At 33.9% G+C, this 26,221-nt stretch overlaps 1 protein-coding gene across 6 annotated transcripts; it reads left to right on the top strand.

Annotated features, from left to right (window-relative positions):
• The first annotated feature begins 525 nt into the window (after positions 1-525).
• LOC137254618 (putative phosphatidate phosphatase) lies at positions 526-6,839 on the top strand. 6 transcript variants are annotated; one of them, XM_067792424.1, is made up of 2 exons: positions 526-1,305; positions 3,182-6,839. In XM_067792424.1, exon 2 carries the CDS (start codon positions 3,503-3,505, stop codon positions 4,517-4,519), a length of 1,017 nt encoding a protein of 338 aa, XP_067648525.1. In that variant the 5' UTR covers positions 526-1,305; positions 3,182-3,502; the 3' UTR covers positions 4,520-6,839. The 6 variants fall into 6 exon arrangements, with proteins under 6 accessions (XP_067648525.1, XP_067648527.1, XP_067648524.1 ...); XM_067792426.1 differs by having other exon boundaries at positions 526-1,362; XM_067792423.1 differs by having other exon boundaries at positions 526-1,435.
• Positions 6,840-26,221: the final 19,382 nt, after the last annotated feature.

Below are 26,221 nucleotides of genomic sequence, written 5' to 3'. Positions count from 1 at the left end.
GGGACTGAGTTAAGCGTAATGGATAAGTGAAGTGAAAAAGTCTACAGATAAATATCACACTTTTTCTCGTGCGAACCAAAAATTAGTCAAACAGCCCAAGCAAAAATGGTTTCTATTAATAAAAAATCAAAGCGGTCATATATTTTTCAACACCGCTGTCAAACTTGCTGCCCAGCTCTTATCTCGTTATTTACGTAAGCTTCAATTATTCTCAATATTTTGAAAAGCGCAGTAAAAAGGTGCGCTTGTTGGCCCGCCCACTTGACAGCGCAACGCATTTCTCACGACGATGTAGGTGCGCGCGTCCATACATAATTTATACGCACATACATACTAACATACATGTGTTTAAGAGCGCTTAAATAAATATGTGTGTATACATTCTACGTTATCTACGCGCCAATACATTGTGACAAATAAACAAACATAAGTACATCAATATTGCTATAAAGTTTCTTGTTCACATTTATTTGAAAGTCGTGCAAGAGTCACAGTCAACGTCAAGATCTTCAGCAACTTAAGCGTCGACGCAATGATTCGCGGCGTGTACCAGTTGGCAGTCACATTAAGCGTTGACAGAAGTAGGAGCGCGCGATCGCGCATACGCGTCTTGATAAGAAGAGCGACATTCAGCGTCAGCTATTTGAAATTTAATATCATTAATGCAAAAGTTCTTGCTGAGTGTCAAGGAAAAAAGTGAAAGAAAAGTGGAGAGTGATTGTGTGCCATTACAAAGCAAAAACCACAACAACAATATTCAAAGTGTTTGGCTTGTTTTGATATCAATACATAGTTTCAATTGTATTGTAATATTGTTTATATTTTCTTATTTTTGCAGTTTGTTTTGATACCAATACAGTAGCGGTTTTTTTTTTCAAATAATTTCATCGTTTTGTTTGAGTGCTGCGCGAAGACTTTGCGGCATGTTTATTGTGGTTAGCTGTTTCGCGCAGCGCTGCGCTGCGCTTAGTAAAGTGCCGACAGTTGCGGAGACGTCAAAGGCGCAGTCAGCCCAACACAAAAGCGTATGGTGTGAAGTCGCATACGATTGCTAGCTGTTGTGGCTCTAGTCAGTGGCTAGATCGCCAGTAAAATGCTTTGACAGGCAGCAGTCACTTGCTGAGCATCAGCGCGCGCGTATGATGATCTTTTGGCGTGCAAAATATAAATAATGAATAAGACAAAAATAAATCAAAAAATACAACAAAAAGCGTGTGATTTAACAATCGAGCAAGTAAACGCAAATAGTGCGATTAGCAGAGCGGTCAAAAATCGAAGCGCGCTTTTAAAAAATAATAACAATAGGTATTAATTTGTATGGAGGAAATGTGCGCTTTTGTTATGTGTTTGTTTGGTGTTGAGGTATCAAAGGAGGATATCTAAAAAGGACTAATTAAAGATTATTGCGGAAATATTATGTGAAGATGCATAATGAGTAAAATAAATTTGTAGTATATTAATTTTACTTCTATTTTAATGAAAACATACAGTTATTTTGGAAAAGTGTTTGTATTGAAAGAAATAAAATAAAATAAAAATGAGAAAAAGAAGAAAACTTAAAATTTTAATCAGGATAAAAAATTAAAAATAACTAAAAAAATGTGCAACGCAATAAAGTCACTAAACCAAGAAAATAGATACAGGGTGGTCCAAGTGAATGTAAATTTTAGAACTCTCTCCCAACTAAAGAAATTAGCTTAACAAATTTTTAAATTATTTAAACTCTGTTGAGAGCAGACTGAAGGAAAAACAAAAGAAGATATGAATCAATCGTTTCTTTTTAATATAAACAAGATCTAATGGGTTTTGCCATAGCGGTTTAGATCTGCTAAAATTGGCTCTCCATTTAAGGCTAACAAAAACACGCCATAGAAAATCACTTTTTCTGAAGCCTCATTTTGTTTCGAATAGCTCCCAACCCTTCAAGAGCTAATGGTGTTGCTCGGTTGAAAACCCAACTGCTCTTAGAGCTATCAAAAGCTACTTGGGCAGTGAGTGATCACCATAAATCACTGAAACGTGAAAATTCGGTTAGTAGTAGATTAAGCAGATCGGGAACAGCATTGATACGTTCCAATCAGTTTGTTGACTTTACGTTTGAATACACTAGATGAAACCTTATACGCGGTATTAAGCAGGCTGATTGAGTGGAAGTAAGTGCGATTGTCGTGATCTCCTCTCTTGTGGATCGGACATAAGTCAACGATGTTTTGACTCACTTTTTAAACGCCTAACTTCGGGCAAGTCTTCTTTCTTCGAGTCACTACAATGATCTCGTACGCAGCATGTTTCTGTTAGCAGCGTTCCTATTTTTCGTAGGCAATGCGAATTTTCTTGTTTCTTCCATTTCCCTGGATGTCCTTGTTGCGCACAGCGTTGGTGCGTAGAGAGTGACGAATTTGCTCCCAGTGCTTGTCTACATTGTCAGGTAGAATAGTGCCCTCTGTAAACGTGTTAGAGATTGTATGGTGTAATCTTGTTAGGTCTATTTTGTGTAAATATCTTCGACTGAAAACATTTCCATCTGTGCTCTCTGAACGAAAAATGATACTGAAGATGACACAAGGCCGAAACTGCTTTGTCTTCAAACCAAATTTGACAAGGGATGATGTAAAATCGTTGCAATATACATCAGTTATCTCCCTGTCGGAAAAACAAACAAAACAAAGCGAATCAAAAAAATATTGCTTTCAAATATTCTCTTTTTTCGTTAAAACAAAATGGCAAAAGTTCGAAATCAAAATTTAAGTTTTAAGCAGCTATTGCTAAACATATAATAGAAAGAGTTTTTTTTAACTAATTGTACCAATACAAAAATATAATAAGCATTTGATTTCCTTTCATTTGGGCTACCTAGTATTCTAAATTCAAAGACCTACACATGGCTCAATTATATGGTTGGCTCATCTCATCAGCTGATTTTAATTTTTTCATTTCACTGGTATAGGGATTGTCAAAAGGAGATGTCAAACTCAAAATGTAACGAACACACTGACAATTATTTATTGCCGTGGTGGTAATTTTTTATAAAAAAATAGTTTCACATCTCTTTAAGTTATTCTTTTAGTAAATGCACCTGTAAAGTTATGTTGTTTCTGTAGAGATGAGCCAACAATATAGTTAAACCATGGACTCACGTTTTTAAAACTTAACTTGATTGAGAATTTATAATATCTTTTAGTAATATAATACTGATAACACGAGACTGCAATTTGCCAAGAAATAAATAATCATAGCGTTAAATCAGTGCTTACAATAAACGAATATCAAAGCATAATTCGTGATTTATTTTGACAATTAAATAAACAAAAAATTGTGTGCGAATATAGACTTTAAACAAAGGACAAAAAAAAATTAGCAAAACAAGAAAACATTTTCCAGACTAAACATCTCATATAACCAAGGAAGGCGTCTAGCAGTAGACGCGCGTATCACGATAAGCTGTCACGATCACTGCATCATCATTCACAAACATAACTCTACACATCCACATTACGCCAACATGCGCGCCTTTCAACGCGGCTTCTTTTGCGCCGATCTCTCATTGCGCTATCCCTACCGCGATTGCACCATCACCATACCCATGCTCCTCATCTACACGCTACTGCTGCCAATGCTCTTCATAAGCGTCGTTGAAATCATGCGCATTTGCAAGTGTTTCCGCCTACGAAAATACATTATAAATTTAGCGCGCAATTTAGCTACCTTCAGTTTTGGTTTCATCGCTACATATCTAACAACCGAATTGGCGAAAAATGTTGTTGGGCGCTTACGCCCGCATTTCTACACCGCTTGCCAACCGCGCTTAGCAGACGGTAGCTCCTGTGAAAGCGCCTACCAACAGCTGGTAGGCGGTGGCGTTTATGTTGAACATTACTATTGTTCGAATCGGAATTTGAGCGCGCGTCAATTGCGCGAACTACATGTATCCTTTCCAAGCGCGCATTCATCGCTCTCATTTTATGCGATGTTACTGCTTTGCTTCTACTTGCATGCGGTATGGCGTGGACGTGGTACAACGCGCGTATTACGTCACATTTTACAGTTACTTTTATTGCTGGTGGCATGCTATATTGCATTAAGTCGCGTGCGTGATTATTGGCATCATTGGTCGGATGTGCTAGCGGGCGCGCTACTTGGTGCGTTATATGCTATATTGACAGCGGTCTATGTGGGACGCATGCTGCGTCATACATTTGCGGAAGCGTCATTACCATCAAAACATAAAAAGCATGCGCCGCAAGTATACAAAGTCGGAAAGCAACATCAACACCTGACATCATCGCAACATCATCTGGCGTCGCTTGATGCGCGCAGTCGCATGTTGCTTGTAGCTGCGAGCGGTAGTGTCAGTAATCTGCATCAGCAGCAACAATTATTACCACAAACACATGAAGAGCACGAAAAGAAGCAAGCGTTGCATGAACAAGTGGTTAAAGAGCATATGATTGAACGCGGCGGTATTGTGAATGGCACAGAATGTGAATGGAAGCTGCAGGCCGTTGTGTTGCCAACGTAATTGCTGGAAGAAAGCGTTGCGGCACGCTGATGAAGTTGTGGAGAGAGGTGTAACGTGCGTGCGTGCGTTCGTTTTGGGTGAGACAGGAGTATTGAAGCGAAATCAGCGGCGGAACAAATCTGTAAACACATCACATGGTGTCAATTATGTATAGTTATAGTGTGATATGCAAAAGTTATAAAACGTACATACAGTGCAGGCGCTTGAAATGGTGAATAAGAGGGGCGCAAAGAATAAATTATAATAAAGGGAAGCGTTGGTATAAAAAATTATATAAGAACTAAGGCGAGCTCATTAAAAATTGCCTAACGCTGCTTGAAAAATAATCTACAAAATTTAAAAGTCCTGACAAAAATTCTCTACTTAAGAGGGTCTTTGTACCCCTTTAATATAGCATAGGTAATAAAAATCTGCAGTATAGGATAGACGCTACGAAATTCGTGGGAATTTAGAAAATCATTTCCCATAAACAACACTCCTATAGTAGCACGCCCTTGAACGCCACATTCAAATGGCGATAGATAAAAGCTTAAAGTACAAAACCACACATAAGATGTATAGTCAAGACGCAAATTAATATCAAATAGCTAAAGCCATATACAATTTTCGGCAAAGCAACAAAATAAAACTCAAAAAACGTTACCCACATTGTTGTGCAACAAAATGTGGCAGAAATTCCAAAAAAACATCAGAAACCAATTGAAACTCAGCGGTCGCCTTACGAATTACCAAATATCTAGGATTGGCTCAATATGGCAACATTACTAAGCGTGATCGCACAACAATACGCGGTAGTTGCTGCTGATGGCGCGCGTGCTTTTAGTTGCATGCCGCATGCATGAAAGCAACAACAAATGGCGATTAGACGTGAATGAGTCACCGACAATAGTAGCTCAAAAGCCAACAAATACAATAGAAATATGTGTAAAAATTTATATGTATGTAATTACATCTAAGCACAAGTTGGAGTTTGTTCGCCTCTGACTGTAGCGCACAATAACAACAAATAGCAAAATATCAACTAATCAAAAAAAAAAAAACAAACAAAAATACAAAGAAAATGACGACAACAAAAGCAATAAGGAATAAATAAATAAAATAAATGTAAGACGCGACAACCTCCGAAGAGATTTTAGGCCGAGCTTCTCTTCCACTTTGCGTCGTGCTCCTCTTGATTTTCCCTACAAATTGGCCCGACGCGACCTACATGTTTTATGCCGACTCCGAACGGCATCTGCAAAGCAGATGAGTTTTCACTGAGAGCTTTTCATGGCAGAAATACACTCGGAGCGCTTGCCAAACACTGCCGAGGGGCGACCCATCTTAGAAAAATTTTCTTCAAATTGAAAAACCTTATTTCTAAAATTTTGATGTTGCTTGCCCGGGGTGTGAACTCAGGGCATACGGTGTGGTAGGCGGAGCACGCTATCATCACACCACGATGGCCGCCAATAAGGAATAAGGAACAAATATATCAGCAATGAAATTGTAAAAAAAAAATTAAAAATTAGTTTATAAGCAGCAGCAATAACAACAACGATATCAGTTAAAGCAGCAGCAGCAAATAAATAAAAAAGCGTTAACGTTCAACGGCAGCGTTAATATGAGCAAAGAAATGTACGACTTTGTTAAAAAGGAAATATGTATGTGCTTTTGCAGTAGCTTGCAACGAAAATGGGATACTGAACTTCCTCCCAATTTAATCGCAATTTTGTTTTTTAGTAATAAAAAAATTCACTTAACTTTGTAACAAAAATCATTGCATGTTAATTGAAGCTAACAATTTTTTTTTCGTGAAAATTTTAGAAATTAAAAAAGTTATTAAAGAAAACCATTTAAATATACGTTACCTTTTTTATAAATTTTTTATCTTAACAAAAAAAAAAAAATACTTTGCTAATTCTTTGAATATTTTTCTTTTTTTTTTAAATCTTTTCAAGAAATTTTTTTAAAAAAACTTTTTTGAACTGAAACAAAAATTTACGAAAAAAAAAATTTTATTAAGATATGTTTCTGCGATGCTTAACAGGAAAAAACATATCTTTTTTTTAAATTTTTTTTTTTTAAATCTAAAATAAAAAAACTCTTTCTTAGCAAAATGAAATCTAGCAAAGCTTAAAATCTAAAAATTGTATGAGCAAATTTATCATAAATTATAGTTTTTACATCTTTAGATAAACAAAAATTAAGAAAATCTAATCTTGCAGCAATGCATTCAAAATAATAAAAATAAACAGTCGATGTAGAATGTTTTTGGCTATTAATATTAACTGTAAAAATTTTAATGAGCTCAAAGGCCGGTTTTAAATAAAATAAACGAATATGTTTTTGTTTTAATTTGTTTTCACTCAATATTTCGAATTCAGTCTGAATTCATCATCAGGATTTCTTCAACTGTGATTAAAAGAAGAGCTCCTTATGGTGAATTCAGACTGAATTCGAAATATTGAGTGAAAATATAATAAAACAAAAACATATTCATTTGTTTTATTTAAAACCGGCCTTGAGCTCATTAAAATTTTAAAATAATAAATAGTCGAAAAAAATCACAGTTCTTATGTATTACAGTTTATTATATAAAAACATCATTATGAAGTAAATTAAATTTGACGAAATCCAAATTTTAGAGACAGAATCCTGTAAAGGGCATTTTTTATTAAAAATAATAATAATATCAGAAAGCTTTAACAATAATATAGTTTATTCTGTAGCTAAAATGAAATCTGGGTTGATTTAATCTAAACGATTTTAATAAATTCCAAAATGCGAAAATTTCATTGTATTTTGATCAAAAATTTAAAAAAGACTAAAAAATACATACAATTTTTAAAAATTCATGTATTTATTTTAAATTTAAATTATTGTATTTCAAATTTTAAAGTTTAACCTTTTTTTAAAAAAGTCATTAACCTTACACTCTATTCATTGACAAAAATTAGAAAAAAAAATATTTCTCCATATCAAAGTTTGTGAATTTAAAAAAACTATAATTACGGCATAAAACATATTATAAAACATTTGAAATGTTTTTTTTTTTTTTTTTTTATATTTTGAAAAAAGTTTAAAAAAAAATTTTTGTTTTTCCGTAAGTTCGTAAAATAATAAAAATCTTTTCTCAATCAAAACTTCTAAATTTTAGAAAAATTAGCTAACAATTCAAAAAATTTACACAAAAAAATTGTTTTAATTTAATTCAAAAAAAAAAAAATTAAAATTTTTCAAATCAAAAGTTTTTTTTTACCTAATCAAATAGTTTAATAAAATCATAAAATGTTTTTCTGAATGAAAACATTTTAAATTGGGGAAATCTGCTAAAAATCACAAAATTTACATAAAAAAAAAAAATTTAAACTAATTTTTGAAAAAAAAAAAATTTTAAAAAATTACAAAATGTTTCAAATCGAAATTTTTTCTGGCACCATAGCGAAATATGTTATTGGATTCTTAAAAAAAATATATAATAAAGAAAAAGGAAAGAAGCAAATATATACTTTTATGAAAAGTTACATGACTTTTTCCATCACAGTAAAATGAAAATAAAAATAATAATAAAAAGTAAAAAAAAAGATTATAGTAGCATGATGAAAATTGTAAAAAAAAAACACATGCTGTCCCATTTTTATCGTCAGTCACTATATGCGCCTACATGCATCTATGAATGTAAAATTGTATATGATTGTACATAAATTAGTATCCACATATGTATATATATGTAACAAAATTTACTAGACAATATTGTAATAATGAGGCAGCTGCTGAAGCTCAGCTTCATAGCGTTTAAACTTAAGTGAGATTGTTTGTATATTTGTAGATATGTACTATTTAGTAAACTTATTTAAGTTTATTGTATCTATAACCGACAAGTATTCTGCATTTGCTATTTAAGCCCCCACATACACACACACTCTCATACTTTAGCTAATATAGATATCATTATCAATAAAGCGATCAATCAGTACGAATAAATAAATTTAAATAAATTATGTACACATTCATATTCATTTACAATATTTATATAGATTACACTAAATTACATGAGTAAGTTTTTTTTCTTCTGTGGAAAATTTATTGTTGTAAATATGTATATGTTTATTTCAATGTTATATATTTAAGCAGATAAATGTAAGTTAAATGCGAAAGAAATTATAAAACATTTATGAAGGTCAAAAAAAGGCGACTCAGCTTAAAAAAGCAATAAAAAGAAATAAAGAAACAAATTTAATAAAAGGATTGTAAAAACGTTAAGTTCTTCTGTTGAATTCGATTCTATGCCGAACACATCTGGACACTGAAAGCAATGCTACTATACACGTCAAGTCCCTCAAACAGGGTGTTCCTGATAAACGAAAATCAGCTTTATAAGGTCTTCTCACGCGTACGACTACTGAAAGTACACATAGGGTCGGTAACACGTACACATAATTGTGGTATTAAAGTTAATAGACGACAAGAATAGCACCTAATTAGCTTTCATATTTCAGCTTTTAAGTGTCTACTAGCGAGATTTGGTAGAGGAAACGTTTAGATTTTATTGCTATTCTTGCCGAATCATATAGCTTTACTCGTAACATTTGACAATAGATACAACATACTCTTATCAGACACAGGTCAAAGAAGTCGCATAATAGGAAGTCGCCTATTCTGAAGTCTGTATGCTATGCCGTGTATGTATGCTATGCATTTCTCCTAGTATGCAGTTATGATTTTACGTATCGTTTTCAAGGTAAAAGCCGAATTGGTATCTATACAGCTTTTTGGTACACTAAGAGAAAAAATCGTTATAAAAAAGAACGAAACAAGTTCTAAATTAAGAACATTCGTTGACAAAAGTCTGTTAAGTACGTTTTTTTTCTTAACTCGTGACCGATGGGCTTGTTTTAAGAACAGTTTCTCCAAGCACACCGTTTGTATTTTATGACCAGTTTGGTATTGATGTGTGAAACTTCTGTGCTCATTTGAAGTACTACTTGGGCTTGATTTAAGATTTTTCGTTCTCACGCTTCGAGAAATTTTTCTAGTCGATTTAACATTTTTCGGTCTCAATTCAAGAACTTTTATGGGAGGGGAAAGTATTTTTTTCGATAGGTACCCATTTATTTTTCATTAATAATAATTTTTTTTTCATAAATAAAAAATTGTAACAAAAATTTTTTTATTAAAATTCAAAAGTTTAATTTCTCTTATTGAGAAATTATTCCTATTTGAAGACGTAATCTGCATAAAGTTATACTTAAAACATTTCATAACAAGTTTGAGAATTACCTGTGCATATGTAAATGGAACTGAACGAAAAATAAGAGTTAAAAAAATAGAACATAAAAGAACTGTTTTAAAATATTCAGAGTTTAAAGGCCCCATTACTGATACTTAGCATACACTTGACTTGGCTTGAGAACTGTCACTTACAGTACTGTTAAATAAACATTGCATGTTACTGATTACTCAAAACTTAGCAACACTTAACTTGACTTAGAAGTCTGTTGAATTTTGATTTTCTATGTAAGTTCTAAGTGACGTTTACATTTTGAGATGCCATTTGTTTGTTTCCATTTCATTTTGACATTTTGTCATACAAATTGACATTTATTGATTATGGTGCCAGATTGTATGCACTAAGTGGAGTGTAATCGTGGCTAAGTTGCCAAGTTTACGCCAAATCAAGTCAAGTCTATGCTAAGTATCAGTAATGGGGTCTTAAGGGTGATCGAACTCGCGCCACATGATCGCAACCGCAACATCATAGCGGCTGGGCCACTACAACTGCTTGGTAGCTCGTGCCAAATGTTGTACTTAACATTGTAGTGCACACGAATTGTACCGTTTCTTTTTGCTTGAACTTGATTTAAGAACATTGTATTTAACTTAAGAACATTCGTTCTCATTAATAGAACATTTGTTCATAATAAGAACAGCCGTTCTCTTTTCAAGAAAATGGTGTCAGTTCAAGAACAAGGTTGTTTTTTAAGAACGAGTCGTTCTTTTTTCAAGAACAAAAAGTAAGAACATGAAGAGCTTCACTTCAGACCGGTGGTGCTGGATTTTAGAACGGTGTTTTTCTCTGAGTGTATAAAAACATTAAACGAATTATCGATTTGTTATTGAAGTGTTATAAATTTGCTATTGATAACGATGGTTATCGCCGAGTTATCGATTTTTTATCGACATGTTATCAAATTTATATCAAAAATTTATTGACTTATTATTATAAAATATTTATCAAAAGGTTAGCGGTTCATAATCGAGAAGTTAACGTCTGTAAATTGAAAAATTTTAAGTCGTTATCGGATCATTTTAGACATTTTTCTGAGAAGATATCGATATATTATCGAAAAGTTATTAAATTTGATATCAAAAAGATATCGCTTTCTTATCGGAGTTTTACTAATAGGTCATCGGCGTCTCATCGGTTTGATACAAAACAGATAGCTTTAAAAGTTCGACATAAAATCGATGACATATCTGTACCCCGTTCTTAGGCAAGATAAGAAACTAATAAGAAGCCATTGACTCAGCAATAGGAAGCTGATAACAAACGATAACTCGACGATAATAAATCACTATCAATAATAAGTCTATAGTATAATAATATTACGAGTATTTATGTGATAAATTGATTCGCATAGATTATCTGAATCTGCAAGCCAAATAGTATTCAAACCAAACAAACGCAAGATTTTCAGAGAATTTTGTTAAGTTTCCCATTAAATCTTAGTTAGAAACTTGATGTTATGAAAGAGAATGTTGTTCTATTTGTATATAGGAGGTAAGTATAGGCATCCCTTTAAGAACTTTTAAATTTTCTTTTGTAAGTATAAAGAGAGCGGAAAAAAGCAAGCGGTACATATAAATTTACTGATAAGGAAAGTTTTGTTAAAGCCCCATATTTAGAGCAGTGCTTCCGAATATTTGCCACCGAGTGTGTTTAGAAAACGTCACTGTATCACTTACAACAGCACTGTGTTTGATCCCCGATATGTCAACGCATTTTTGAACACAACTTGTCATCTACTACATCCTTCAAGCTCTTAAGTGAACCGCTTTCTCAACGGCTCATCTAACTTCAAACAACAATAAAATGAATTCAAATCACCCAAAACATGCAAGTTGTAGCAATACACTTTTATTGAATCAATTGTATTGATTGTATTCGTATTTACTGGTGCATGTGCGTTCAAGTAAATCTCTTTGTATATATGTATATGTGCGCTCATGTGTTACATAGAGAGACCTTGTTGTAGAGTCGTATGATTTGTTATTGTCTCTATGCCAACATTCAGGAAATCAGGGAAAAAAATTGCCTACACAACTCAATCAAATATTGTGCAAATTTTAATACAGCCTTAGGTAAATATATCAGTGTGAGAATGTATCTGTGTGTGCATGTATAAACGTGTATGTATATGTAAATGTCTCAAGAGCAATAAAGCACTTTACTTTACATAGGCATAGAACTAAAATTTTCTCATTTTATCCTTGTTGACTTTAATGTCGTCGAATCGATGTACTATGTTGTTAGGGGGCAAGTTAATGCCAAATCATCAACTAAGATACACTGACAAAAAATATAGGGTTTTGTATATAAAAATGTCAACAATTTTTGAAAAGACCACAATCATCCATATTAAGACCATTAACTGGAGCACAACGCACAGCAGTCATAAATTCTCCAAAGTCTTCCTGCTCATATTTTCGTAATTCAGTATAGGCTTTTCTTTTGCTTCCCGAGTTTGCTATAAACTGGAAACTTGAAAATTTATGAAAATTTTAAAAGCATTGAAATAAATATTATATGTTGTTAGCGTGGTTTCATTTTCTATTGAAAATAAGCACGTTGTTTTATATAAGACCAACGAATTACGTCCAAACATATCCGTATCACATATAAAAACAGCTACCAGTGCGTATACGTAACATTTATATTTTTTATTTTTATAATTTTGTATAAAAAAGTAACAAACATACAAAGATACAAATGAAGCTAATATGAGGGTGTTAAAAAGGGGTTTGATCCTTATTCATTCCAATCTTCAATGATTGACTTCCATCACTGGTCGATTTCCAATAGAATGCCCCATATACATAGATTTGTGTTTAAGTTCCATACATACTATACCCGCGTTATTTTTATACCTTTCATGAACATGAAATGGTATATTAACTTTGGTCCGATGTTTGTAACGTTGAGAAATATGGAAGATAGACTCACCATTAAGTATACCGAATTGATCAGGGCGACGAATTGAGTTGATATAGCCATGTCCGTCTGTCCGTCCGTCCGTCTGTCGGTTTGAACCCAAACTAGTCCCTCAAATTTTGAGATATTTCAATCAAATTTGGCACAAGGATGTATTTTTGTATTATATTAGACATTTGTCGGATCCGGTAGGATCGGACCACTATAACATATATATCAAAATACAACCGATCGTTCAGATAAGACGATTTTGGTCATTCCTGCCGCAATTTAGAAAGTATAAACGTGAAACTCGGTGATATATATTCTAATATATCATAGAAGATATCCTGAAAAAATCACTTTGATCGGAGCTATATGTAGTTATATCCCATACAACCGATCGTTCAGATAGAAAGATTTTTGGCAATTTCTCCCTTAATTTCCAATATAAAAACGTGAAACTTGGTGATATATATTTTAATATATCATAGAAGATTTCATGAAAATTCATTTCGATCGGAGCTATATATAATATATATCCCATACAACTGATCGTTCAGATAGAAAATTTTTTAGCCATTTCTCCCTTAATTTCCAATATAAAAACGTTAAACTTGGTGATATTAATTCCAATATATCATAGATGATTTCATGAAAAAACCAACTTTGATCGGATCTATATGTATATAGTATATACCTATCACATACAACCGGTCGTTCAGGTAGAAAGATTTTTGGCCATTTCTCCCTTAGTTTCCAATATAAAAGCGTGAAACTTGGTGATATATATTTTAATATATCATAGAAGATTTCATGAAAATTCATTTCGATCGGAGCTATATATAATATATATCCCATACAACCGACCGTTCAGATAGAAAGATTTTTGGCCATTTCTCCCTTAATTTAGAAAGTATAAACGTAAAATTCTGTGATATATATTTCAATATATCATAGAAGATTTTCTGAAAAAATCACTTTGATCGTAGCTATATATAGTTATATCCCATACAACCGATCGTTCAGATAGAAAGATTTTTGGCAATTTCTCCCTTAATTTCCAATATAAAAACGTGAAACTTGGTGATATATATTTTAATATATCATAGAAGATTTCATGAAAATTCATTTCGATCGGAGCTATATATAATATATATCCCATACAACTGATCGTTCAGATAGAAAATTTTTTAGCCATTTCTCCCTTAATTTCCAATATAAAAACGTTAAACTTGGTGATATTAATTCCAATATATCATAGATGATTTCATGAAAAAACCAACTTTGATCGGATCTATATGTATATAGTATATACCTATCACATACAACCGGTCGTTCAGATAGAAAGATTTTTGGCCATTTCTCCCTTAGTTTCCAATATAAAAGCGTGAAACTTGGTGATATATATTCTAATATCTCATGGAAGATTTCCTGTAAAAAGCATTTCGATCGGATCTGTATATAATATATATCCCATACAGCCGATCGTTCAGATAAGGGGGTTTTTTGCCATTTTTTTATATTTATCTTAAAATCATTTAGGTCATCTGTTCACTACATATTTCTCATCTTATACAGCGCATTATTTGGAGACTACGAATGGGATAAGATTACTGTTCAGCCCCATTCATGAAAGGTATGAAGTCTTCGGCACAGCCGAAGATAGTCCCGTCCTTACTTGTATTTTTTTTTTAAAGAATGTGAAATTAACGAATCATGAAATACGATAATTGAAGCATGCATTGTACCATTGTTGAATGGAATAATAAAATCACTCTAGTCACAACAAAAACAACAACCATATGAGGCAACCAATAAAGACGATAGCAAACTCAAGGTGGAACATACGCACTAGTTTAGAAAGTTAGAATTTTTCAACAAAGGTATACGAACAGCAGTATGCAACTGTTTTTTAATGCTAACATTTCTCAATATACAAGTATACATAGCTCTAGGTAGATTTACAAGATGTAATGTGAATATGAGGAATGAGCGAAATAAAGAAAAACATTTTTTTTTTTGTTTAATGGAAATATTTTGGGAAATTAGCTTGGTTATCAAATGCTTGATTTATGAAGATATCCCGAAATCCTTTCGAAATAGTCATTACGCGATCCAGAAAACTGTGCCAAAATTATTCCAAAGGCATTCCGAAAATTACCAAAAACAGTTCCGAGAAGAATTCTTAAATGATTGTGAAACAGTCCCGAAGAAAACTGCGAAATAATAACAAAATGACATCGCCATGATTACGAAGTAGTTCAGAACTTAGTTCTAAAAAAGTACCGGTACTGTGCTGTAGTAGTCCCATATTGAGCTACACATTTTCCGCAATTCAATTTTCACAATTGCAAAAAATTACCTGAAAATATTCTGAAACCAACACAAATTGCTTCCACAATCACTTTGATAGATTTGTAAAAGTCCCGAACAGCTTCTATCTCGAAACAGTACCGAAAAAAACTTCAGATGAGTTCCAAAATAATTCAGCAACAATACCTTCTTATAAGTTCTGTAATTATCCTTAAAAAATCCAGTATTGATTTAGAAAAATATCCCGATATGTTCCAGTAAATAATGACACCAATTTCAAACGGCAATAATAAAACTATTCCAAAATGATCCGTCAGTTATCCGGCATAGCTTAGAAATTATTTCTAACACAATTCCGAAATTTGCCTGGAGAACTAACCGATCAATAAATATTCCCAAAATGATTTAAAAAAATATTCAGGAAAAATTCCAAAAAAAATTATTTCGAAAACTGTCAAAAAGATCTCAAAAACAATATAGAATCTGTTCCGAAATTAAGCTTGAAATTTCTCTGAAATATTTCAATATTGCAAACTACAACAAGTTATCCGAAAACATTACTTAATGGATCTTTAAAACAATCGCCAATGGTTTAAAAAACACTCCGAAAACGTTCGCTAAACAAACTTCAAAATCATACATAATTAAATCCAAAATTATTCCGAAAATTACTGAAACAATACAAAAATAGTCATGAAATATTTCCGTCATGATCTCGCCATTCCAATGAAAACTCGGAAATATTCCTAAAGTGATCCGGTTCCGATACCAAAGTAGTCCAGAACTTATCCTAAAAACAATCCCGTAGTGATGCTAAAATAGTCCGGCACTATCCCGAAATGAACCCAAAATGATCCTCAAAGACTCGGCAAAAACAAAAACAAAAGCAAAACCATCGAGATGAGCTCGGAAATGATTCCAAAAGCATCAAAAAAAGGTACCGGAGAAAATTATGCAATAGTGTCGAAACAATTTAGTAAAAAATTCGAAGTAGTTCCGTAATTCTGAAATCGGTTACAAAATGATGCTAAAATATTCTTATATTACAGCTGAACACTATGGCGAAATTATCCTGAAATAGTTCTAACTTGATCCATGAAATAACACTCAAAAGGTTCTGAAAGCAATCAAACAAAATTTTCTAAACCAATTCCGAAATTGTACCGAATGTAATCAAATGCTTTATAAAACATAATTCGGAAATAGTTCTGACATGATTCCGAAACTCTTTCGAAAAATGTAGAAAATAGTCCTCTAATTGAGCCAGTAATATCCCAAAGTAGTCACAAAACGATCCTGTGATAGTTCTAAATAGATCTAGTAAGCGTTCACCGAACTTCGTAGTGATCACAAAATAATGCTGAACTAACATTGATGTGACAAAAAATAGTCCCGAGAATAGTCCTTAAGTTAATCTGAGAAGTTTGAAAATAAATTTTTTAAAACGTTAACTATCGCATCGACACCATCATTATCTTCGTAATTACCCCCTTGTTCTTAATCCAATTCTTCTGTTTTATCTTCTTTAAAATAACTTTTCCTTTTCATTCCCTTATGCGTCAATTTCGTTGTTCTAGTGTTGTTCACTTCAATTAGCTGATTTAATGTATGATTGCGCTCATATGAACAAACATGCATGCGTGAAAAGTGAATCAGATGTTTGCAAATGTGGTTACGTGTGAAAATCTGAGGGCCATCATCCATGGGTAAAGACGTTCACCCATAAAATACATCATTTCGCTTCACCCTAGCATTTATATTTGTCCATATGTATGTGTATGAGTGCCCATGATATATGCGAAAGGTACTCGTGTACCTATACCAACAAATTCCTATAAAGATTTGAGTTTTGTAGAATATTGCAATTTCTATGTTTATTTGTAAAAGTTTCTAACCACAAAAGGCATTGCGAGGTTAGCATTTTCCTCATTCATTGACTTATTTATTCATAAACGTTTCCATAAGAACGAGTGAAATATGGCAGATGAAGTGAGAGAAATCTACCTATTTCAAACAGCGCCTCTCTACAAAGTTGGCAAATGTCAGTGTTAAGTTAGCTATTGGACTATTGAATTAATGAAAGTTGGCATATATCAAATGAAATTGAATTTGTTTTTGTTTTTTTTTTTTGCATGGCTAGTCAATGAATGAATAGGTCGCAGCGGTTGGTAATTTGTTTAACACAAAAGTGGACAAGTCATCTGTGGAAAGGGCGCAAAAGTTCGGGAAACTAGTTTAGATGTGACTTTCAAATTCACTTTTAAGCTAAAGTTTCTAACACAAGGTGAATGATTACAAAATTGAATTGACAAGTAATTTATTAATTGGCAGCATGAAGTAACGGTTATTATTTTGAGCTTAACAAAATTGTTTTGCATGGGATAGATGGTTACGGTTGCAGAAGGCTGCGTCTAAGATCAAGCATGGTGTGCTAAGTAAGTACTAGCAGTGTATTTGTGTAAAATAAAGCATCTTGTATAATAATGTAGTGATTCAACGAACTAAAGGTGTAGTAACGTCTAAGTCGCGATACTTAGGTTTGACTTGTTTATGTATTGCAACTCTAATAGCGTGATCTAGACATACATAATGAATGCCAAGCAATGCCCTTGTGCGGAGCTGTAAAATGTCGTAGATTATGTGTTGGTCTTGCAACGTTCGACTAACAATTTGCTTCTATCATTAAAAAGAGAGGACTGTAGACTTATGACGGGTATTCTGACTGTAAACTGCCTTCTGGCGTCACATGCTTTTAAATTAGGCTTGGTTAGTGACGGTAGATGTTGAAAGTGCGGGTTGGAGGAGGAAACGATCGAGCACGTTTTGTGCACGTGCCCTGCGCTTGCAAGGCCAACTCTCAAGCTATTAGGAGTGATACATCTGTTAGATATAGAAGTAGTAAGAGGCATAGGTCCTGAAAAGGACCTTCTAGTATTTGCCAAGAGGCCGGAGTTATTTTATAACATAGGTCCTGGTTTTTGATCGTGGGGTTGAGCTTTGTCGGTTGGGCCGACCAGTTAATCTTTATATTTTCCTTTTTATTATATATAAAACTAAGAGCCCTTACACCCTTCAAGCAAAACAGCCAATATACTGCACCGATATACCTAATTCAAGTCTTATAGTGATACATATCTGCCCAAGATTTACATAGAGGTATTTTGCAATAGTTATTTTAACAAAAACATGTTTAACTGGTGGTTTAATTTTACAACAGCGTCAAGTTCTACCTAAACTTCTAGCCATGCAATTGTTAATGCGGGGAGAAACTAGACGAACAACATACTGTGCTCCAACCTCCTCTTCTTTATGCTCATTTAGCACAACAGCCAATATGGCTCTTCACACAGACAGTTGCCGGCAACGAATTTACATTTTACGGAGTGGGTGGCGAGAGAACGAACTCAAGCGTTTTTGTTAGGATAGCTTCAGCAAACGATATCTGAAATGTGTGTGTTTGGGATTTTCGGGGCACTAACGTGCGTCACAGAGTAGATCACACGCATATTTTCCTAATAATTCCAGACTACTGCAAAACGTTTGATGCGATTTGCTCGAAAGTTCATGCCTTATATCTTTATTCTAAAGGATATTTGTTCGTGAAGTGGCGCAAATGTCACTCTATAAAAAAAGAACTATTATTTATGATTTGATTCGGTTGCAACTTCGTACTTAAGTAGCCTAGGCCAATATTTATATGCCTGTTCTATAGGAAATCAACCAGGAACGACCGGTTCGATAAAATATTTTTTAAGATGTGGTTCATTGTTCGGAATGCGTGGGAGAGGGACCGATTTATTGTAAAAAAGTTATATTTATGATAAGTGATGGAGAGGGTAGAGGAAGTGGTTAATTTAGCGGGGTGAGGGAAGCGAAAAGTAGATTGAAAAGGGACGGGGACAGTGACGAAGAGAGGGACATGAAAAGGCGGAGGCAGAACCGATGCGGTGAATACAGGGATTGTGGAGGAGGCAGGGGAGAGTAAAGGAAGAGGGAAATGGACAGATAAAGCAGACAGACAGAGGTATAAGGATAGATTTAGAAGTACAAGAGTAAATAAAAGTAAGAGTAAGCGGTGTAAGTATTCATCAAAAGTAACAACTAAACAAAATAGCTTTTCAAAAAAAATACAAATTTCTTAGAATGGTCTTCTGCGGCAACAATGCGCCGGATAATAGATAGCTCTGATGTTTGTACTCCTAATAAAAGCACTGAAAGTTACACTGATCAATAAGCAGCTTCTATGTTGCCCGAGGCTTCCTAATCATCCCTTTGGTTGACGAATTGCATTAAGAAATATAAATATACACCTTGCCTGCCAATATTCATATTAAACTATGTATGCATGATAATGACTTCCGTATTTTCGTCTCTATTCATCGCGATGAAAAGGGCAACCAATTCAAATAGTGCAAGGGTTAGCTTAGCTCCCGATGTTAATGTTGGCTTAACCACCACTCATTGATTGGCATTCCTTTTCCATGTCTAGATCGCACAGATTTGGTTGTTATTATGTAGTTCTGTACAATTCTAATGGCATAGCTATTTGCGCTAACTGCAATTAGGATATCGTACCCATTGCACCGACATACATTTATATAGACTAACAGATATCTAAAGAAATGCGAAGAATTCTCCTCAACTATACAAACATTTCATAACATTTTCGTAGGAAGAGCGTGTGAGGCATTTCAGCTAGTAATCGCGATTTTTAGGTGCCTTCATATTTCTTCTGATACGCCATATCACATTCTTATTGGTTTAACGACCTAAGTACTTATAAGCGTTGAGTGCAAAGTACAGGTGAGTGGGTGAATGTTGTCAGTTGATAAAAATTTATTTTCAAAGGAATGTGAATTATTTGGTATTTCACCTAAAAATATATTTATTTATAGCTAGATATATCAAAAGAATTATATTATCAAATTTTTTTCCCACTACAAAATATAACAAAAATTAAATAAATTGTAATTTCGCAATTTCTTCGAATTCCTCGTTGGTTTTGATAACAAATTTAAAGCAATGGAATTGCAAAAATAAAGCAAGAAAAATAAAATAATATTTTAAAACTCGTCTGTCTTTACCAGTCATGCTCACTTGAGTTAAACGGGGGTTGCCCGACTTTTATCATTGCTTTTGTAGTTGCTGCATTTAGAGAAATAGCGCTACGCTAGGTGACATGCTTGGTGCTTGAGCAATATAAACTATTGCGTACATCCCTACGCCCAAACATGTTCACTTACCCATATACTAAGGCCCGGTTTTTCACTAGTTGGTTAAGCTAAGTTTAAACTAAGTTTGCTTAAACTCTAATCAAATTTAAACTCCAGTCAAACTTCTGAGCAGTTTTTCAGTCACAGTTTAAGGCCGCTTTTGGGCTGCAACATTGGTCTTTTTATTATCTAGATAATTTGTAGATATGGCATCAGCTGGATTTCGTTTACCCAACAAACATGGGAAAAAGATTCTCCAGGGAAATATATATCTAGTGCCGGAAGTGATATCTAACTTCATTATTTAATTATTCTTAAACCAGATAGTTTTCGAGTTTATATCCAACTTCATTCTCCAATCACTATCCAGCGTTTGAGAAATTTTGTAAAATTTATAGTTCTCAAGTTGATCACCAACGTCACTAGCATTTTGAAGAGAGATTTTGGGAAATGTAAAGTTCTCAAATGAATATTCAACACATTTCTCCAGTTGATATCCTACATTGGATATTGAGTTGGGTTGGAGCTGAAAAAAATCTCCAAAGTGGTACCACCAAAACCAGCAGCTGTTCATTGTGAGAAATAAACACCTGGTTGATAGAAGTAATGAAGCGTAATAAAAATAAACTATATATATTTCGTTTTATTTTCGTGAAGATACTGTAGTATGGAATCTTACATTTGAGTCCAATAAGTAAACCATATGCTGTTAATTAAATGTTTACAACTTAAATAATAACATTTTTTGCTTTATAAAAAATTCCCTCTTTCTGTGTACAACTGTGTACAACTCTTTAGCTTTTAGAGGTATGCCTACCCTGCAAAAATTGTTGGATTACGTGTTCCATTTTCTTCATGTTGGAGTACTCTAACAATACTCCTTTGCAAAGCGTTTGCGGACCACCATCAGCCAATCATTGCTCGTTTTTTAACGGCAGTGATCACGACACGATGACGATCGAACAGAGTTGCCAAAAGTAAAATATTGCATGCAAATAACTAATAATAAAATTTGACTTTGGCAACTCTGATAAAATGCAACAGCACACTGGTTTTATGTATACATACTATAGTATGTATAGAGAAATATTAGTTTCTTTATTCACGCAAATGCTAAATAACATAAGAATATTCATAGTATAAAATATAAAAGTTGTATTGCCCCTCTTCATTTACTTTCATTTTAAATTAAGTTCACTTCGATAATTCTTTCCGACACAATTCCTCTTTAGTACTTTGTCATATGATCCTCAGTGGGTGCTCCATGGAGTACTACAGTGAAAGTACTTTGGAAAGTACTCTCACGTATGTACTCTATGGAATACTCACAAACAAAGCGAGAGTGGGATCACCTACTCCTCTCCTAGGGCATCGCAATATTAATTGGAGCACATTTTTGGTATGAATACAGATTAGATTTAGAGCAGTCCTATACTCCCAAAGGAGTATTCTTTACATTATTTATAGAGTACTCGCGTTTTTTGAAGGGTAGTTATCAACATGAGCTGTAATGGTACTTAAGCCCAAATGCTTGTTGGGTATAGTCGACGCCATTTTGAACGGACGCAAATAACTGATAGATTAACTGGAGTTTAACCCTGCCAAATCGGCCGTTTCAGCTCAGCTTAAACTTTAGTTAAACTAGACTGAAAAACTGCAGAATAAGTTTAAGCGTAGTTTAACTGACAAACAGAGTTGAACTAGTACTGAAAAACCGGGCCTAACGCTAAGTTTTGCGTTTTGTTGTCAACACTGTCCATAACTGGCTATTTATTACGTAGTAAATTTTCACTTCGGTTGTTAATTGTGGTTTACTTTTAAGAAAAAAAAAAAAAATAATAATATTTCTTATCTACCGAAACTCTGTAGTTACAATTAGTAACAAGATAAGAGATAAGAAATGAAAGCAAAACGAAATATTATGGAAATTCATCGATTAAACCTGCTGAACAAGAACTTAGATGATATTAAAATAAGTTGGGAATTATTAATTCATTAGCTGGCTTAGTTAGCGATAGATAGGCTTTACCACTTCAGAGAAGAAACTAGAGATAAAAAACTACAAAGAAATGTAAGGCCACAAGTTGGCGCAAGACTTCTAAGAAGATTAAGGCCGAACTGCTATAGAAACGGCACTAAAAGCGAAACCAAATATAGCTGCTACGAAAACCGGATTCAAAACTTGAACGGAAACTGATATCGAGGAATTGAAACATACACCAACCGCTTGAGAAGTCGCATAAGTTGCATCTAACAGCAAAGAATAGAAAGCTATTGAACCTAAAAATCAACCTTGAATCGAACCAATAACGAAACTAAACTGAAAGCGAAACGTAAAGTTTCTCCTATGGAACCGGGTTCGGCACCAGCACTGAAATCAGATGTGACAACGGTATAAAATCGCAACTGAAACTGAAACTGATATCGAGGAATTGAAACATACACCAACCGCTTGAGAAGTCGCATAAGTTGCATCTAACAGCAAAGAATAGAAAGCTATTGAACCTAAAAATCAACCTTGAATCGAACCAATAACGAAACTAAACTGAAAGCGAAACGTAAAGTTTCTCCTATGGAACCGGGTTCGGCACCAACATTGAAATCGGATGCGACAACGGTATAAAATCGCAACTGAAACTGAAACTATAATAGGAAAGGAACCACAATGAAATGGAACTTGAAACTGAAACAAACCTGAGAACTGAGTTCGAAGTTGATGCTGATACCGTAACTGAAAATGAACTTGAAAGGAAACGAAAGCAGTAATCAAAACGCCACTGAAATTAAAACTGAACTGAAAAACTTCATAAAATCTGTATTTATGTTTGAAGATGACTAGAAACAGATTAAGCGAAAACTTGCAACAATAGTCGAAATAGTGTAGCAACCAAGCCGGAACCCAAACCGATGCGCCATCAGCTATATAATGGTCCGTTAAGCTACAATGTGTTTGTGCAATGTGCCATGCTGACTATGCATGAAAGTAGTAGTTTGAAGGAGATAAAAAACGGTAACTCTTTTACTTTTCTTAGAAAGTACTACTTTTATACATTTTACAAAGAACTTCCTTTTGAAACCGGAATTGCTGGATTATAAACAATCTAAGGGACTCTGAGCTCACCAAAACAAAAGGATGAAAAGCAAATATTTTATCTCACAAAATCCGCTCTTAAACTCAAACGGCGGCCACCGTGGTGTGATGGTAGCGTGCTCCGCCTATCACACCGTATGCCCTGGGTTCAACTCCCCGGCAAAGCAACATCAAAATTTTAGAAATAAGATTTTTCAATTAGAAGAAATTTTTTCTAAGCGGGGTCGCCCCTCGGCAGTGTCTGGCAAGCGCTCCGATTGTATTTCTGCCATGAAAAGCTCTCAGTGAAAACTCATCTGCTTTGCAGATGCCGTTCGGAGTCGGCATAAAACATGTAGGTCCCGTCCGGCCAATTTGTAGGGAAAAATCAAGAGGAGCACGACGCAAATTGGAAGAGAAGCTCGGCCTTAGATCTCTTCGGAGGTTATCGCGCCTTACATTTATTTTTTTTTTTTATTTTTTTGAAACTCAAACGAAAATAACTATTGCAAAAAGCTGTTCCCTTAACTTTCAAAGCGCCTAAGAGTATGCTTCGATGAGCGTCAATGGAAATGTTTGAATTGATTTTGCTGCTTCAATGCATACGTAGAAAGCGATAACAAAATTAATACAATTCAAAAGTGAATAGCATTTTATATTGAAAATTTCACTTAATTATAAAAAATATAAGCCCCAGAGAGCAACACCTTTTTTAAATATTTTTTAGTTGAATGAGCACTAAGGATAATTATGTGTTCATCAGCTCTACAGATCTAAGTCAGTATTACTAATATATGCTTGCACACAGTTATGCATAGCTGTAAGCTCATATTTTCGTATAAATTCTTAGCTATGAATTATGCGTTGTCTCTGTGGTTTGACTTAGTCCAACATGTGGCAAGCTCACTTGAAATGACATGGAACATAAAATGAGAAAGTCATTTTGTCAACACGTGTGTAAGGACAAATGATGAAGTTGACTTTTTCTACCGACGCACGAATACATCATCAGGTCTGAAATAGACGTGATGTAGGTAGTGTTTGTGTAATTTGATATGACCGCAGTTTGTGTGAGTTAATGAAGCTTTTAGCAAAATATGCGTTTGTGCGTGAAAATATTTGAAAATGTTGATTTTTACTCAAGCTTATAATCGAAAAAATAAAATTTGCAAAACGGTTTATAATGCAATCGTGCTTATAAATATATTTCAAAACTTTGGGATCAAATGTGAAAAATAAAACAAAGGCGCGAGCACCAAATACTCTTGAAGTTCGATGTGTAAACATAATTTTTTCGTCAAAATATCGATAGATTTTGTTATCGTCAACGACTTTATATTGAATCTTTATTGGTGTGTGTATCAAAACTAAACAACGAGTCGTCGTTAGTAAATCGATAACAAATTGAATAAAATCCGAGAGTAAATCTATAGACTTTCGATAACGAATCGATAGCTTTTTCATAAATAAATAAATCTATAACTATTGGATAATAATTCGACCACTTTTCGTAAACAAATCGATTACTTTTTGATAAAAAAGCGATACATTTTAGCTAACACATTGTAACTTATATATAAAAAATCGATGATATTTCGATAACATATCGACAATTTTTTGACAAATAATCGATAACTTTTCGACTAAAAATTGCTCTATTTTCGATACTAGACCTCTAACTCGTCACAATCAAAACAAATTAATAATGCTTCGATAACAAATCGATAACTCATCTATACCTCGTTAATGTAATACCTATTACAAACTTAACCTTTCCTTTCATTCCCTTTTTTTCCTTGTTATTCGTTTACCATACATTCCTTTCCTTTCGCCTTGTGTTGCCTCAGGTTCATACTCACACTTCTACTCTTAGATGTTAATGAAGTGACCGCAATTTGGAAAATACGTATGTCAAAAAGTTCGCAAGCGACCATAACTGCAGGCAACTATGTGCGTGAGTATGGTTGCATGTGTTATCCACTTTGTAGAGGTTCATAGATTTGACTGTTTCGAAGCAAAACGATTAAACTATGTCCGTAAGCCCTATAAGCTCTAATAATAATAATCCAATAGTTATGTAATAATATTTAATAAGTTAAGTCATTATTAAGCATTAATTTTTTTTAACGATAAACAAATAAATAGATACTTAAAATTAAACAATTAAAAATTTTTTATTTCTAGGTACGTGCACCCATTTATAAACACGAAATTTCTATACATACTTTCATACGATTCATGGAGCTTAGAAAACTTAGATGGTATGTCATAAGAAGTCACTAAAATTGCCTTATTTATAAACAAAACTAAATTTATATATTTTATTTGGCTTGATGTATGTTGTTATGCTTTAGCCTTGTGCTGCATATGGTCATGTTTCCAGCACCGGCGAAGTCGATCACCCTCAATGATGGAGTTACATGGGGATGGACTCGCATTCATCATCACTCAGTGCAATAAAATCTATTTGATCCCGCCACAGGGCAGTGTCCTGGAAAGTAAGAAACCACGTTCAGAACTGCCACGGGATATCTTCTTATGTCATCGGAGTACCATTCACAAAACAAGGCTAGGCTGCTTCCCATAAGGTTTAGAAAGAAATGCTTAAATAACAGTTGCCATTGACGTTTGTTGAAAGTGTAGTATTGAAGAAAACAGCAAAAATTCTGGAGGAAGCGTGTTCAAGCTGAAGTCGGGCCAATATATATATTGATAGTCAGATCGATCAAAGTTATAACCTCTCACAGTTCATCACGCATACATCTGTACTGGGTTCCCGCTCATATAGGAAATAAAAAAGACGACGAGTTATTAAGCACTCGATTAATTTACGGTAGACCTCCTGATCCATTTGGGAAAAACAAAAAGGAGACAGGGGCTGCATATGATTAAGAACGTTAGACTGACAAAGTTGGTTATATCTGTAAAGA

Source organism: Eurosta solidaginis, chromosome 5 (assembly GCF_040869045.1).
Source record: "Eurosta solidaginis isolate ZX-2024a chromosome 5, ASM4086904v1, whole genome shotgun sequence".
Classification (NCBI taxonomy): Eukaryota; Metazoa; Arthropoda; class Insecta; order Diptera; family Tephritidae; genus Eurosta; species Eurosta solidaginis.
The sequence above is the reverse complement of the archived record's forward strand: the minus strand, read 5'-3'. Positions and strand labels throughout refer to the sequence as shown.

Excerpts from the sequence above, each read along its gene's own strand:
- LOC137254618 (XM_067792424.1), top strand. The coding sequence starts at position 3,503 with ATGCGCGCCTTTCAACGCGGCTTCTTTTGCGCCGATCTCTCATTGCGC.